Here is a 13,687-nt window from a genome sequence, read left to right as displayed (position 1 = left end):
GCTGTGATTCTCCTCCGTGTCTCCCAGGTGAGGTCATATCTAGGGGACTGTTGGGGTAGTCTCAATTCCAAAGTGAGACAAAAGGCTCATAAGGCAATGAAACAAAGAGCACAAGAAATAATGATGTCTGCCTTTATCTTCATTTAATGACTTAAGAGTGTATGTCAGTCTCTTTCATGAAGCTGTGTTCAGATTTTAAGTATAGTAGGTTAACATAATTTCACTGTTTAGAATCCTTAAAACATGGCCTTACGGTGTATAACCCTTTTCCCTGTTGGTTAGTCGTATGCAAGCATGATTGTGAATCCTACTTGATTGGTTTATGTCAGCATCAATGAGAAATAATCACTTCAATACAGACGCAGCTGGACGCATGATGAAAGAGTTGGAGTGAGTTTTAATTTTTTTATTTTGGTCACATGTTTTATGGTTCATTCATGTGAAATTGTTCATACGTTAATTGTGCGCCACTCTAAAGCACCTATAAAAATCCAAAACACGGATTATATTAGCTGTTGTCCATGAAAGAGAATGAGTCTCGATCAAATGTCTCACTTTTGCTGTCTCTGAGAATTGGACAACAGGTCGATGAAATCAAGCATTGTGATTGGCTGAGAGGGGTTTCATAACGATAATGTCCTGGTTAAATCACCTGTTTCAGGGCACCAAAGGCCATGGGACTTGCTTGGTGTTTCGGTTAAGTCAGCTGTACTCTGTCTGACCAGAGAATGTACTGTACCCTGACACCACACCTGCAATCTGCTGGGTGTCATGCATGACTCCTGCTTCACTCTGCTGGGTGTCATGCATGACTCCTGCTTCAATCTGCTGGGTGTCATGCATGACTCCTGCTTCACTCTGCTGGGTGTCATGCATGACTCCTGCTTCACTCTGCTGGGTGTCATGCATGACTCCTGCTTCAATCTGCTGGGTGTCATGCATGACTCCTGCTTCAATCTGCTGGGTGTCATGCATGACTCCTGCTTCACTCTGCTGGGTGTCATGCATGACTCCTGCTTCACTCTGCTGGGTGTCATGCATGACTCCTGCTTCACTCTGCTGTGTGTCATGCATAACTCCATAACTGTTTGAGGTGGACAGAATGCTGGAATGTTTTTATTTTTTTGGAAAGGCAACCATAGGCTGTGGTTATGAATCCGTCCATCCCTTTCAACATATTTCCCTCTGCCTGTCTTGTCAGACTGATGTTAACCATGTTTACTGCCCCAAACTCACTCATTCCTTTCACATTCATTCATAATGTGTTCATTGTTTCTGTTCCAATGAACGATGTGGCCTCTGTCTCGCTAGTGAACCTGTAGCCTCCTCCTCCTGGTAGTCACCTCCTCCTGGTAGTCACCTCCTCCTGGTAGTCACCTCCTCCTGGTAGTCTCCTCCTCCTGGTAGTCACCTCCTCCTGGTAGTCTCCTCCTCCTGGTAGTCTCCTCCTCCTGGTAGTCACCTCCTCCTCCTGGTAGTCACCTCCTCCTGGTAGTCACCTCCTCCTCCTGGTAGTCACCTCCTCCTGGTAGTCTCCTCCTCCTGGTAGTCACCTCCTCCTCCTGGTAGTCTCCTCCTCCTGGTAGTCACCTCCTCCTGGTAGTCACCTCCTGGCCTTTCTCATGTTTTGTTTGTGGATTTTTCTCTTTTTTTATTGATGTAGAAATCCCTCTGTTTAGGGTGCCTCGTTCCATTGAGGAAAGGGTTATTTTACCAAGTGTAAGGAATCTTCACTAGGGTACAACATATCCTATTTCCTTCTCTTTCCCTCTGAACCTGCTTGAGTGAATAGGTCTATGTTCTAGATTGTGCTCTACTGTTTATTTCAAGCGAAATCCTAAGCAATATTTTTTTAGTTTAACAACAAACCCATGCACTTTTGTATGGTGTATGGATGTGCGCAAAAACAATCCTCCTTATAGGACTATATAAAGATGGGAAAAAAGATACTTGCTTTATTATCAGGCACATTATATGGGGGAAAGGAAAGCCTGCAGTTACTGTTGCAAATATTTGTGTACTGTATATGATCATCTATAATGCTTAGGGTTGCACACCTGCCATCCCCGTTTCCTGTAAGGTTATCCCACACACCCCCTCCTCCCAGTTGAATGTTTTTTTTTTTGTCTGTTTGTTTTCTGCACGTCGTCCCATATTCTCTGTGGTAAAGTCTTGTCCGTTGAGCTTTCTGTCTATCACTCTGACCATTCCAATGGTGGCGAATAATTCCCTACGTTGTGGCTGCTGGACAAACCGACTCTCACATGCTTAGTGTAACAATCGTTACCCTTCAAACATGCTGCTGTAACTCTAAGGCAGTCTGAATACACATGGTGAGTATTAACATCATGTCAGGTTGGTTAGAGATGTTAGAGTTGGATTCAGAACACATGAATCAGTGTTATTATGCTGCAATAGCTACAGTAAACAATCTTGTGGAAATACTGTTATACCTCTGTACTCATTTGGCCCCCAAAAATAATCGAGTTGACACGCCTACGATTCATGCACAGATTTGCCTTCCGGTGACGTTAAAAATGTGTGACATTACATTTGGACGAGAAATACAGCTCTGGAAAAAATGTAGAACACTGCAAAATGATCAGTTTCTCTGGTTTTACTATGTATAGGTGTGTGAGTAAAATGAACATTTGTTTTGTTCTATAATCTTGGCAACATTTCTCCCAAATTCCAAATAAGAATATTGTCATTTACAGCATTTAAATGCAGAATATGACAATTGGTTAAAATAACCAAAAATATGCAGTGTTTTCTCGAATAATGTGAAGAAAACAAGTTCATATTTACACCATTTAGCAGACACTTTTATCCAAAGCGACTTACAATTAGAGATTACAGGGACAGTCTCCCTGGAGTAATTTAGGGCTAAGTGCCTTACTCAAGGGCACACTTTCCCTAGTGAATATAGGCCATCGATGAAAACCCCTCCATCCTCTCCAGTCTTGTGCTCTCCGATCCAGTTGTTGCCATGACAGCCCTTCCGCCTTCATCTCCTGTTCTGTGGATCTTCTCCAGGTGGTTCTAGGTCTTCCTCTCTGCCTTGTGGGTTTCATGTTAGAGCCCTGCTGCTTTGCGATTGATTTGTTTGGTCTTCTGAGTGTGTGGCCTATCCAGTTCTATTTTCCTCTCCAGATTTGGATTTCTATTGTTTCTTGTTTGGTGAGTTCAAACAGGTTGGTGTTTGAGATGGTGTTGGGCCAGTAGATTCCCAGGAGGCGTCGGAGGCAGCAGTTAATGAAAGTCTGTAGTTTGTTCAGTATGTTGGTGGTTGTCTTCCAGGTTGCAGATCTGTATCTGAAATCTGTATCTGATCTGAGTGGATTTGACATTTGAGTTGAAGATGTTTTGTTTGGTCTTGAATGCTAGGTTTTTGTTGTTTTCCAGATTTTGTTTTAGATGTTAAATGTTGTCCTTGCTTTTCCTTGGTTTCATCGTCTGCGTCGTTGGAGGGGGGCGTAGCATTGTACTACTTGGAGGTCAATCTTCTTATGCGTAGTATGATCCTAGCTGTGATGATCCTTGAGTTGATGGGTTCCCAGCTGATTAGAAGGGCCCTTCTGTGGAAAGCATGAACGCTACTCCCTCTGTCTGCTCTGGGTGCCCCCTCTGTCTGCTCTGGGTGCCAGGAGTAGAGTATGGACTCTCCACTCGCCAGCTTGACCTGCCCTGACTGGAGCCATCTGGTTTCACCCAGACCAAGGAGAGTCCTCATCCCCTCCACTATTACGGCTGTCTTTCTTCCTGTATACATGGTCCTCTTGTTCCATGTTCCATGTTGGTGGATCGTCAGAAGCTTCGGACGCACCGTCTCCTTGTGGTTTTCCATGTACGTCGTCATTTTGTCTTTAGCTTGGGACGCACATATCTACAAAAAGTTATGAAAGGTCGGTCCTGAAATTTTATCGAGTCCAAAGGTAGATTTTCTTCTTTTTACTCACTAGGTTAAATGACCTCACCCATGGCGGTTCTGGTGTTAAGTCTTCCTTACCAAGACTGGGATTTTTTGTGGTTAGTGTTGGGCAAAGATGAACATTTTACTCATCAGAGAAGATTACCTTACTCCAGTCCTCTACGGTCCAATCCCAGCTGCCGTTTGCCATTCTTTTTGGAGGCCACTTGGTCCTACAGTTGTTAAGTGACAATCGAATGAGTTGGCGTCATTCTGGTCAGTGGAGTCGTTTTCGCCCTCTGCCGGTCTGTAGCTTAGTTGTCCCCAATGTCTGCTGCTTGACCGTGATCTTATGAACCGCCGTCTTTGACATTTTAAGGATGAAATCAACCTGACACTCGTTATTTTTCTGACAGTAAAGCCAGAATTGAACCCTTCTTTTCCTCACTCAAAACCTTTCTTTTCCACTCTTTTTAAAAAATATATTATTACAATTACTTTTGAGGTACTACTCGCACTGTTGTTGTCATCCAGCTGGTCCTATTGCAAGAGCAGAGTGACGACCACAGCAGTGGTTTTTATACTTTTACTTATAAGATTGGGTTCTGGTGCTCACCTAATCAGTACCTCACTTAGTAGATTGAGGTGTGCCTGTCTAACTCAACACACACTGGAATGGAATGGCTGCCATACATGTAGATATGCTGATTTAAGACATATTTGTAGTGGTCTCTTAATTTTTTTGCAGAGCTGTATATTCATGTACAATATAATTTAAGTAGCAATTTCACTTATAAATATAAATAATTGATTACTGTTCTTTTACAGAACAATACAGTACATTCCTATTGACTACAGTTTGTACCCAAAAGATGTAGCCCTTGAGACACAGCAGACTCAAGGAATATTGTAGCATTGTTCCTGGACACTGTCATTATTAATATTAACATGGCATTTGAGTTATGACACAGTGGATGAAGGCTGCACTCGGTGTGTCCAGTAGCCAAAGACAAATTCAAGAGAACATTCTGAAACAAAAGGGTCTCTCCCCTCTGCTCCCCGCCCAGATCTGACACTAATGTTACGCTGCTTTCCAGGTCATATGTACATATGTTGTACTTTAATTCAGTAGAGCATTACATAGTATGAAAGTCATATTTTGTACAGATGTTCATGTATGTACAGAACAAAATAAAAACTCAAAAATAAAGTGGACATGTTTGACATCCATTACATTTCTGATTCTGTGTTATCCTTACACAATGAACTTGAATAATATCTATCACTGGTTTTTGGACTATTGGACTGAATTAACGTCAAGAAAACATGTTTTTGTTACAGAGATGCCATATATATATATATACAAATGTATTACGTTCAACATAGACAGTGATTAAATACTATATGCGATATGGTAATCAAACAGAGAGGGAAACAAAAGCACATTAAAAAACCTTGATAAAACTTAAAGGCAGGTGGCATTCTACTGTACGCTACAACTGTTGAGAAGGCATGGAAAGTCCTGGTTCATGTACAATATCGCAATTTGTTTTCATACTCCTCAAGACCCACAACTAGCCTCATCAGCCAATACCGATTAGTAACAATTGTTGGACTCAATTCCATTCATCGATGAGAGGACTGACTCAAGTGGCAGACATTTGTGATGCCTCACTGTAGTTAATTTGACCTCCTTCACATATGAATCTACAAATGTCCCTGAGCATTTGTAGAGGGTGTTTTCAGGGTAGTATCACAAACATTGAATAGAGAAAATCTGGTCGGAAACTTGACAGGGTTTTCACAATGACACATCTCTACAGAATAGAGACACTACACCATCACGAGAGTGAGACCTGTGATGTCACAGAGACACGACACCATGACAGACTCAGAGGACCTCAGGGGAGGTGAGGTGAGAGGGTAAGAGTGCTGCGTTGGAACGCAGGGGGCACCGATGTCACACGGTCGCTGTGTTTCAAGTCTCAGTCTCAGTTGCGCTCTAGCATCAGGCCTTCGGAGCTTTGCCGAGTCTGAAGTGTCTGCTGAACCATGTCCTTCCACTGGTCGTCTGAGATCTCCTGGGCCCAGGAAGGGATGGCCAGGGTGGGCAGGGCCACTGCTGCCATGGTCCTCTTCACCAGCTCCACGTGGTCTGGAGAACAACGGCATGCATTAACATACAGCGTGAACCAGCATATCGTTACCCTCATAGCATAATGGACCTATCGCTAAGCTACGCCCCCTTTCAAAACTCGCACAATCAAACAACGCTTCATTGACAAGTGACTGACTGACTGACTGCGACTGAATGACATTCAATGACTTACAATGGCGGGAGTTGGCAAATGTCTGATTTCTGATTTACCACAGCAAGTAATAGACATGTTTTTTTAAAGATGACAGGAATATTTTGTCTACAAGCTTTTCACCATCAGATATCAGCGAGTTGTTTGTCCGAGTTTTCTGCCTGTCATGACTTTTGCTGTGATATGATTGGACAATTTCTATTTCGGGGCATGGCTTAGCGAAAGGTCCATTGCCTAAGTCATACTTCACTTGTGGTCAGCCGAGCCATCTTTGTATGTAGTGTCAAAAACGCCTATGTCAAAGAGATGACATGGGCAGATAGTGATTTTGGAATGAAACAAGCATTCTGATCCCCGTTCAGTGTTTCCTCTAGGCTATATGCATTTATTCGTGGCGGGCCGCCACGAATGAATTTCCTCCGCCACTAATTGATTCAGACAGTCCACTTTGATTCAGGCTGCGCAGAAAGGCAGCGAGTTATTATGACCGGAGAACAGAAAAAAAGCAGATTGAAGCTAGATTTAGGGCGCTTCCAGACCTACATTTCGTTACAATTTAGGGCGTAGTTAGTTACAATATGTTACAATTAACCTCGTCGTTTGTGTTCGCACTGCAATCGAGACTGAATCCCTCTCAACAGGCGCGCGGCGACACGCCTTCAAAACAGTTTTGTGATTGGTCCGAATTTAGCGGGACATTTGGATTTCTCTCTTCGCCCGTCGCCGGACCCTTTAATCCCGTAAACGTATCCTAATCGAAAATGCAACATCATTAATTAATGTAATTTTAATTTTGCCATTTAGCAGACGCTTTTAATCCAAAGCGACTTACAATTACGAATTACAGGGACATTCCCCCTGGAGTAACTGAGGGCTAAGTGCCTTACTCAAGGGCACACTAGTAGTGGTGTGGTTTCAGGCGGGATTTGAACTCACAACCTTCTGATCACAAGTCCATCTCACTATCCACTAGACCACCACTACCCCCCCATCATCAGCGACGACTGTGGGTTATTGCATTTACTGCTGTTCTCTGGTTCATGTTCTTATACCAGTGCTCAGTATCAGTATAGAGTATTTTAAATGAACATTCGTAATGTATGTCTCTGATGTTCATGGTCAATTAAATCAGCCTATTTTGTGAAACAAATAATGTTCCCGCTAATGGGTTAACCGAGCATTCTCGCACCTAACGTGCAAGCACCTAGCTTTGAACTATTCATAGCAATATGCGCGGGGCAAAAATAATCTATTGCCTCTAAAATCACCACGAACAGAACGGCGGAGGTACGGGTAAACACGGCTCATGTTGGTGTCCTCAAAGGTAAGAGTTGGTTTTCTTTAACTCAACTGATAGCATTACCTTGCTGTTGTTGTTTACCGAATGCTCCATCTGACAGTCACACTGTGATTTTACTTGTGTAAACAGTTAATGAGTAACGTTAGCCGGTTTTGTGCGTGTACTCTCATGTAGGCCTACTTCGTATTGATCTTTCTGTGTGTGTGTGTGTGTAATGCGCGTTCCGCATGTTCCGCTGCAGCTGTAGGATATATTGGTATTTGATCACCTTCTATATAAAAACACCTGCTCGGCTTTAATGACTTAACCGCTATTTAAGAAAGTATAATTGTTGCCACCCTCTATTTTTGGGTGAAATTACGTCTTTGTTTTGAGCGCCAGTGCGCGTTTTATGCGCGTGCACGCGAAAAATTTGCGCTCCGCCACTAATGTGAAAAATCCTGGAGGAAACACTGCCGCTGGCTGATGGCATAGGGCAATAATGCGAGTTATTAATAACGAGTACGCCTCATCATGCGGAGCGTGGCACGGCTGCCTCACCTGCGTCCATGGGGATGGAGGCCTCGCTGCGCTGGGCGGCGGCGCCCTCTGGGTCCTCCTCCTCGTCACTGTCTGGGGCGGGGGGCAGGTGGAGGCCCATCGCCTGGAGAGCAACCAATGGAGTTTGATCAGCGCCTTCCAAAAACGGGATCAAACCCATATCTCTCTCTCTCTCTCTCTCTCTCTCTCTCTCTCTCTCTCTCTCTCTCTCTCTCTCTCTCTTTCTCTCTCTCCTCCTGTGCCACAGCCGCCCTCACGGTGTATTGTGATCATTAACACAAGTCACTGATTGAGATATGGATGAGATACTACAGAACACATCGATTCACAAGTCGTGACAGCCGATTACAGTCTATATGATGATTAAAAAATGATTCGGTATGAGACCTGTGATGTCATCAAACCACCAGACTGCCTGATGATGATGATGATGATGATGATGATGCACAGACTTGACATTGCAGTAAGTTCTGAGTCTTCTGAAAGATGGGAATGGGGAATACCTCTATTCTCTCCTGAACCTCTTGCAGTTGCTCAACGATGGGGACGCCGTCGTCCGGCTGGTCCCCGGGTGCCCCGTTAAGTCCGTCTGGATCCTGGTTCAGTGGCTGGTAATAGTAGCCCCCGTTGTCCTCCTCTTCATCCCCGACACCCCCCTCGTCTTCCTCCATGTCCTCGCCACTCCACTCTCCACCGCCCACCACGGGCCCCCCGCCGTCCGACGGCCTCTCCTGACCCAGCTCCTCCTCCGAGTTTGGCAAGATTCTCTCAGGACCCATCTCTCCTGGCCTCTCCACTTCCATCCACAGACGCCAAACACAGGCAGAAGCCCTGGCTGGGGGGTGAGAACAGTAGCATTGTGTGGGAATCTTGTTCACGGTTCATGTGTCAAGAGAATGTGTCTTAGCCCTGATCAGAATGAGTGGTGTTCATGGGTAGTTGTGACATCAGAGTAGGTGTCATGACGAGGGTAGGTGATCTAGGCCTAGGTACTCACCTGGAGTGCAGCATAGTGGCGTTTTAAGTGTGTGAGAAAATACAATTAGTATTGGAACCCTGCTCTTTGATGTATTGATGTGAGCCAAATGATTGTTGGAAGGATCTGACTTAAGTGAGGCCTTGTGAGCTTGGTTCTTCTTGCAAATAGGAATGTCATTGGCTACTGATATCATCCACTCCCCTTCATCCCAGTATATGACAACCCCAAGCTCCGTTTTTGCTGTTGTTAATTTAATGTCATGATCAAGACAGTATATATGTATATATGTATATGTGTATGTTTATCCACTATGGATCAGAGAATGGATACTAGTTCACGTTAGGTATGCTAGCTAGCTAACAGTTAGCAAGCTCACGAAAAAGGGGGAGAAGAATGCCCGTGATGCATCACTTGATTATTTGATATTGAAGTGAAATAATAATACATGATTATAACCCCCTGTCCTGTAGACCGCTAAAGCAGGGTGGACTAATGCGTCATGTCACTAACCTTGGAATTTTGATTGGTTTTCTTTTGGGCCAGATCACCGGCTGCTGTTATGGTTCCTGACTTCCTGTATGTCACGGAAATTAAAATATACGCGAAACTGACGTCATCACGCTACAATACATGATTTTACAGCTAGCGAATGTGATCTCTCTTTATATACGATAAGATAAGATACGATTCGCACGTATTGTTAATTGATTGAAGGAACAATATTTATATGAAGTGTCCTTTATGTGTCGTCATTTTAAGGTTTCTTCTAAAACCTTGGTTTTGTTATTTCTTGACACTAAACCACAGGGTGGCGCCATTGCGCCATGCTAGTATGTATGACGACCCTTGACCCCCCCCCCCCCCCTGCACACACCATTCACCGCCATTCAACATTTGAATTTTTAGCCAGCAGTTTCAAAGGGCGTTTTAAACCATTCTAAAACTAAGAAACTAAAGTGGAGAGGCAGCTATGCGCATTTACTTTTGTGGTAGTATTCGCGGAGGTAGACAGGATGTGGGTATCTATCAGAGAATTGTGAAAAAACTGGAGAAATATGGCACAGTTCTCACAGAGCACGTGAGCCACAGTGATCTGACAGACCAAGGTGAGATGCGCTGAGTTAGAGTACTCTTTCTTTCGATGTCATGTATTGCACAGGGTAGCAATAGCTACCTACTATTTGCTATTTAGTCGGGATCTGCCTATCTCTGGTAAGCGAGAGACCGTTGCCAAAATGATGAGGAGAATCTGCTTCTAACACTACTCTAATGCGTTCTGTGTAACTTCTAACACTCCTCATATGCGTTCTGTGTAACTTTGCATTCCACACATGTATTCTGATCTTCCACCTGCACGTCCCTAGGTGAGGATGCACCTCCCTTTTTTTCCCCCGACGGGGAGAAATTCATCCACGACCGAGACTTGAAATGGCTTGAGACGTCTGATGGTGAGATAGAATGTCAATGTTCACTGTAACATGTCTAGTAGTGGAAGGTTGACTGGTGCTAAGGTATGGGTGAAGTAACTTGGAACCGGCAGTGTGAAGCACATCCTGACAATGAGGTCATTGCATTTCAGTGTCAATCATGTGTGTGGTCAATGCCTGGGTGGGGTTCGAACCCTGGTCTCCCATACAAGCTTGTCCACCATAACCATTACAAGGACATCTTCCTGCTCTGATTGTTTCCATGGCTACATCATCATGAGTGTGAGATTTCTCTTACACAGCCCATCCCTGCTGAGAAATTCAGTTTCCACTGACACCATTGAAATAAGGCAAACATACAATAGACAATGACATAACATATCCAGTCCTATCAATTAATGCTAAAATACAGTGAAGCCCAAGATAAATGTACCAAGGAACATGAAGCTATGCATTTCCTGTGTCATTCCTATGTCATTATCCTCTTCAAACGTACACATTTTGTCTTAGCAACAGGGACAAAGTTGTACTATAAGTGCGTGCTGCTGCTATAGTTACACAATGGTTCAAGCTAAAAGTGAAACATTTCTTCTCTTTGACATTAGTAATCGTAGCTGAGGTGACACAGCCGTCTCTGGGAGTTGGGTACGAGCTGGGCAGGGCGGTGGCCATGCAGAAGAAAGTCCTCTGCCTTTTCCGGCCTTCCTCTGGAAAAGGTAACATTTCACCGTTGACATTGGTTCTCTGGCCAATCGTGACTTTAGAATTATAAGGTTCTATCTCCATTTTTGTCAAAATGTAGTTTTTTACCTAATCTGATCAATTAGGTGTTTATCAGCGTGCCTGTGTGGTTTTATTTTTAAATGTTGACATTTTTGAGTTAGTAATTAATAAAATACAAAGGTTCCATCTCACAAAACATAATGGAATGTAAAAACTTTGACGCTCAATATCTCTGAACTACCCTAAACGGAGATAGAACCTTATAATTCTAAGCTCACGAATTATTGACTGGTAACAGGAATTATTGTTGTACAGGACCATTAAACAGGATCAACATAATGTTCTTAGTTTGTAATGGTCATGTTCAAATCTGAATACCTGAAGTAGTAGGCCATCAGAGCAGACTGACTATAATGTGTGATCATATGATCATAGTGATCATATTGTACTGTATACTCACCTATGTGTGATGTTGTTTCTTTCCCCATGTCCAGCCCTGTCTGCCATGATCAGGGGGGCGGATGATGGCTCCCTTTTCCACGTTCGAGACTACACAGAGGAGGAGGTGGAGGAGGAGGAGGAGGAGGAGGTGGAGGGTATCCTTGAAGCCTACTTCAACAAGCTCAAATCGGACCAAAATGTTGTTGAAGATGGTAAATGACAATGTTGTTTGTTTTTATGGAGATTAGTTGTTTAAATGACATTTAATACATTTCTACATACTGTTGAAGCAATGTGTTTACTACACACAAGGTTTGTTGAAGATGATAAATGACAATGTTGTTTGTTTTTATAGAGATTAGTTGTTTAAATGACATTTAATACATTTCTACATACTGTTGAAGCAATGTGTTTACTACACACAGGGTTTGTTAAAGATGATAAATGACAATGTTGTTTGTTTTTTGGAGATTAGTTGTTTAAATGACATTTAATACATTTCTACATACTGTTGAAGCAATGTGTTTACTTTAAATTTTAATTAAAAATGTGTTTTTTTTTTTTTTTTACTTTTTGGTTAACCGGAAAACCCCGGTTTTAGTCTTTGACGGTTTTTCGGTTTCAATAATTGGAAACCGTCCATCCCTAGTGTGTGTGTGTGTGTGTGTGTGTGTGTGTGTGTGTGTGTGTGTGTGTGTGCATGCGTGTTTACTAAGCAAACAAAACTGTGTCATTATGACCAACCTACAACTTTTTACTATTGAACTTTTACAGAACCAATTTACTTTATGAAGTGATTTGAATTTTTCCTGCGGAAATTCAATTCTTAAATTCATGTATCTAAAATTAAAGGCCTTAAAATGTCTTAAATGCATTACAAATGTCTTAAAGTGCCTCTTGTCCAAACACAATTACTTGGTCCCTACTTTGTGCTGTGTTCAAAAAATAAAATATTTTGAAAATAAAACATTTATTTTTAAATATATATATATATATATATTTATTAAAGATTGTTGTCTTCATTTGCACTTGACACCACAGACCTCATTGTCTCTTAGCTTGTTTTATAGCATTTTCGCTTTTTAATTGTCTAGTGTGTAATATCTGCGATATGTTATATGTGTATATGTTTGTGAATATGTGAATATGTTTTCTGTTTTTTGCACCTTCAGAAGAACCACTACAATTTCATTGTATATGCAACTGTACAACGACAATAAAGTATATTCTATTCTATATATTTAAAATGACGTGATCCCTTGGTTATGACGTTAGACCCAGTGTGCGCTCCGGCGCTCTCAGAGCGAATTTACGAACGCAGCTTGAGTCGCGCGCAGAGAAGTAATAACAGGCAACAACTCGCAGGACAACTTGCAGTCGAGTCTTTCACGGTAGCTAAAAGCCTCACAAACAGCAGACACCTAGCCTCTTTAGCCTGCAGCGTAACCACGGGAAAGTGCAAGTTGAATGAAACATGGCTGGACAGTATCTTCAGTAGGCCTATTCAGTAAGTACCCTAGGAAAAGCTAACGAAGATATCATTAGCATTCAGTATCTTTTGTTGCCTCATTTAAGTCAGAAGAGTAGACATGGCTTCTTGAAATGTTTGAAGTGTAATTCAATTCATAACATAAGCCATCATTTTATTACTCCATTATGATGATGCTGTGTAATCAAGTTAATATTTTTTCCCACTATTCATAGCTTTCATGTGACGTCACAGCATAGTGGAAACGCCCACCTGACGGGCAAAAGGCACTTTTTGCTGGCAAAACCCACGGGCAAAACCCACTTTTTGCGGGTTAATAGCTTTGATTTCCCGTGGGTTAGGAAAATAATTCCAACGTGTCCGGATAGAGTAGAAGACAGGGAATCCAACACTATTTGAATGGTGTCAATCCTCCACTCCTATCACCGTCGTGTATCTTGATAGTTCTTCATGAGTGAGGTGGTCTAAATAGTAGGCAGCCATGTTGAGCGATGTTGCTATGATACTTTTTGCCCGTCAGGTTGGTGGTTGCTAGGGAAGAAACCACGTGACTGAAAGCTATGAATAGA

At 42.7% G+C, this 13,687-nt stretch overlaps 2 protein-coding genes across 2 annotated transcripts; one reads left to right on the top strand and one right to left on the bottom strand.

The window, feature by feature from the left end:
• Positions 1-5,008: 5,008 nt before the first annotated feature.
• mea1 (male-enhanced antigen 1) lies at positions 5,009-9,615 on the bottom strand. The gene is made up of 4 exons (XM_080544938.1): positions 9,549-9,615; positions 8,563-8,894; positions 8,060-8,162; positions 5,009-6,065 (listed from the first exon to the last, which is right to left on the bottom strand). Exons 2-4 carry the CDS (start codon positions 8,860-8,862, stop codon positions 5,902-5,904), a joined length of 567 nt encoding a protein of 188 aa, XP_080401064.1. The 5' UTR covers positions 8,863-8,894; positions 9,549-9,615; the 3' UTR covers positions 5,009-5,901.
• A 393-nt stretch (positions 9,616-10,008) lies between these two features.
• On the top strand, positions 10,009-11,849 carry dnph1 (2'-deoxynucleoside 5'-phosphate N-hydrolase 1; the record flags this gene model as incomplete). Its single annotated transcript, XM_080535760.1, has 4 exons — positions 10,009-10,144; positions 10,403-10,486; positions 11,071-11,181; positions 11,683-11,849. The coding sequence occupies 4 exons, from the start codon at positions 10,009-10,011 to the stop codon at positions 11,847-11,849; spliced, it is 498 nt and encodes a 165-aa protein (XP_080391886.1).
• Positions 11,850-13,687: the final 1,838 nt, after the last annotated feature.

Source organism: Nansenia antarctica (assembly GCF_963989245.1).
Source record: "Nansenia antarctica genome assembly, chromosome: 1".
In the NCBI taxonomy this organism is placed as follows: domain Eukaryota; kingdom Metazoa; phylum Chordata; class Actinopteri; order Argentiniformes; family Microstomatidae; genus Nansenia; species Nansenia antarctica.
This window is presented reverse-complemented; position numbering and strand designations above follow the sequence as displayed.

Bases quoted from the DNA above. Each gene is read 5' to 3' on its own strand.
- mea1 (XM_080544938.1), bottom strand. From the start codon at position 8,862: ATGGAAGTGGAGAGGCCAGGAGAGATGGGTCCTGAGAGAATCTTGCCA. The intron at 8,163-8,562 runs GTATTCCCCATT...GTTGCTCTCCAG, and splicing joins AGGTTCAGGAGAGAATAGAG to GCGATGGGCCTCCACCTGCC. The intron at 6,066-8,059 runs GTGAGGCAGCCG...GTTGTTCTCCAG, and splicing joins CTCCATCCCCATGGACGCAG to ACCACGTGGAGCTGGTGAAG.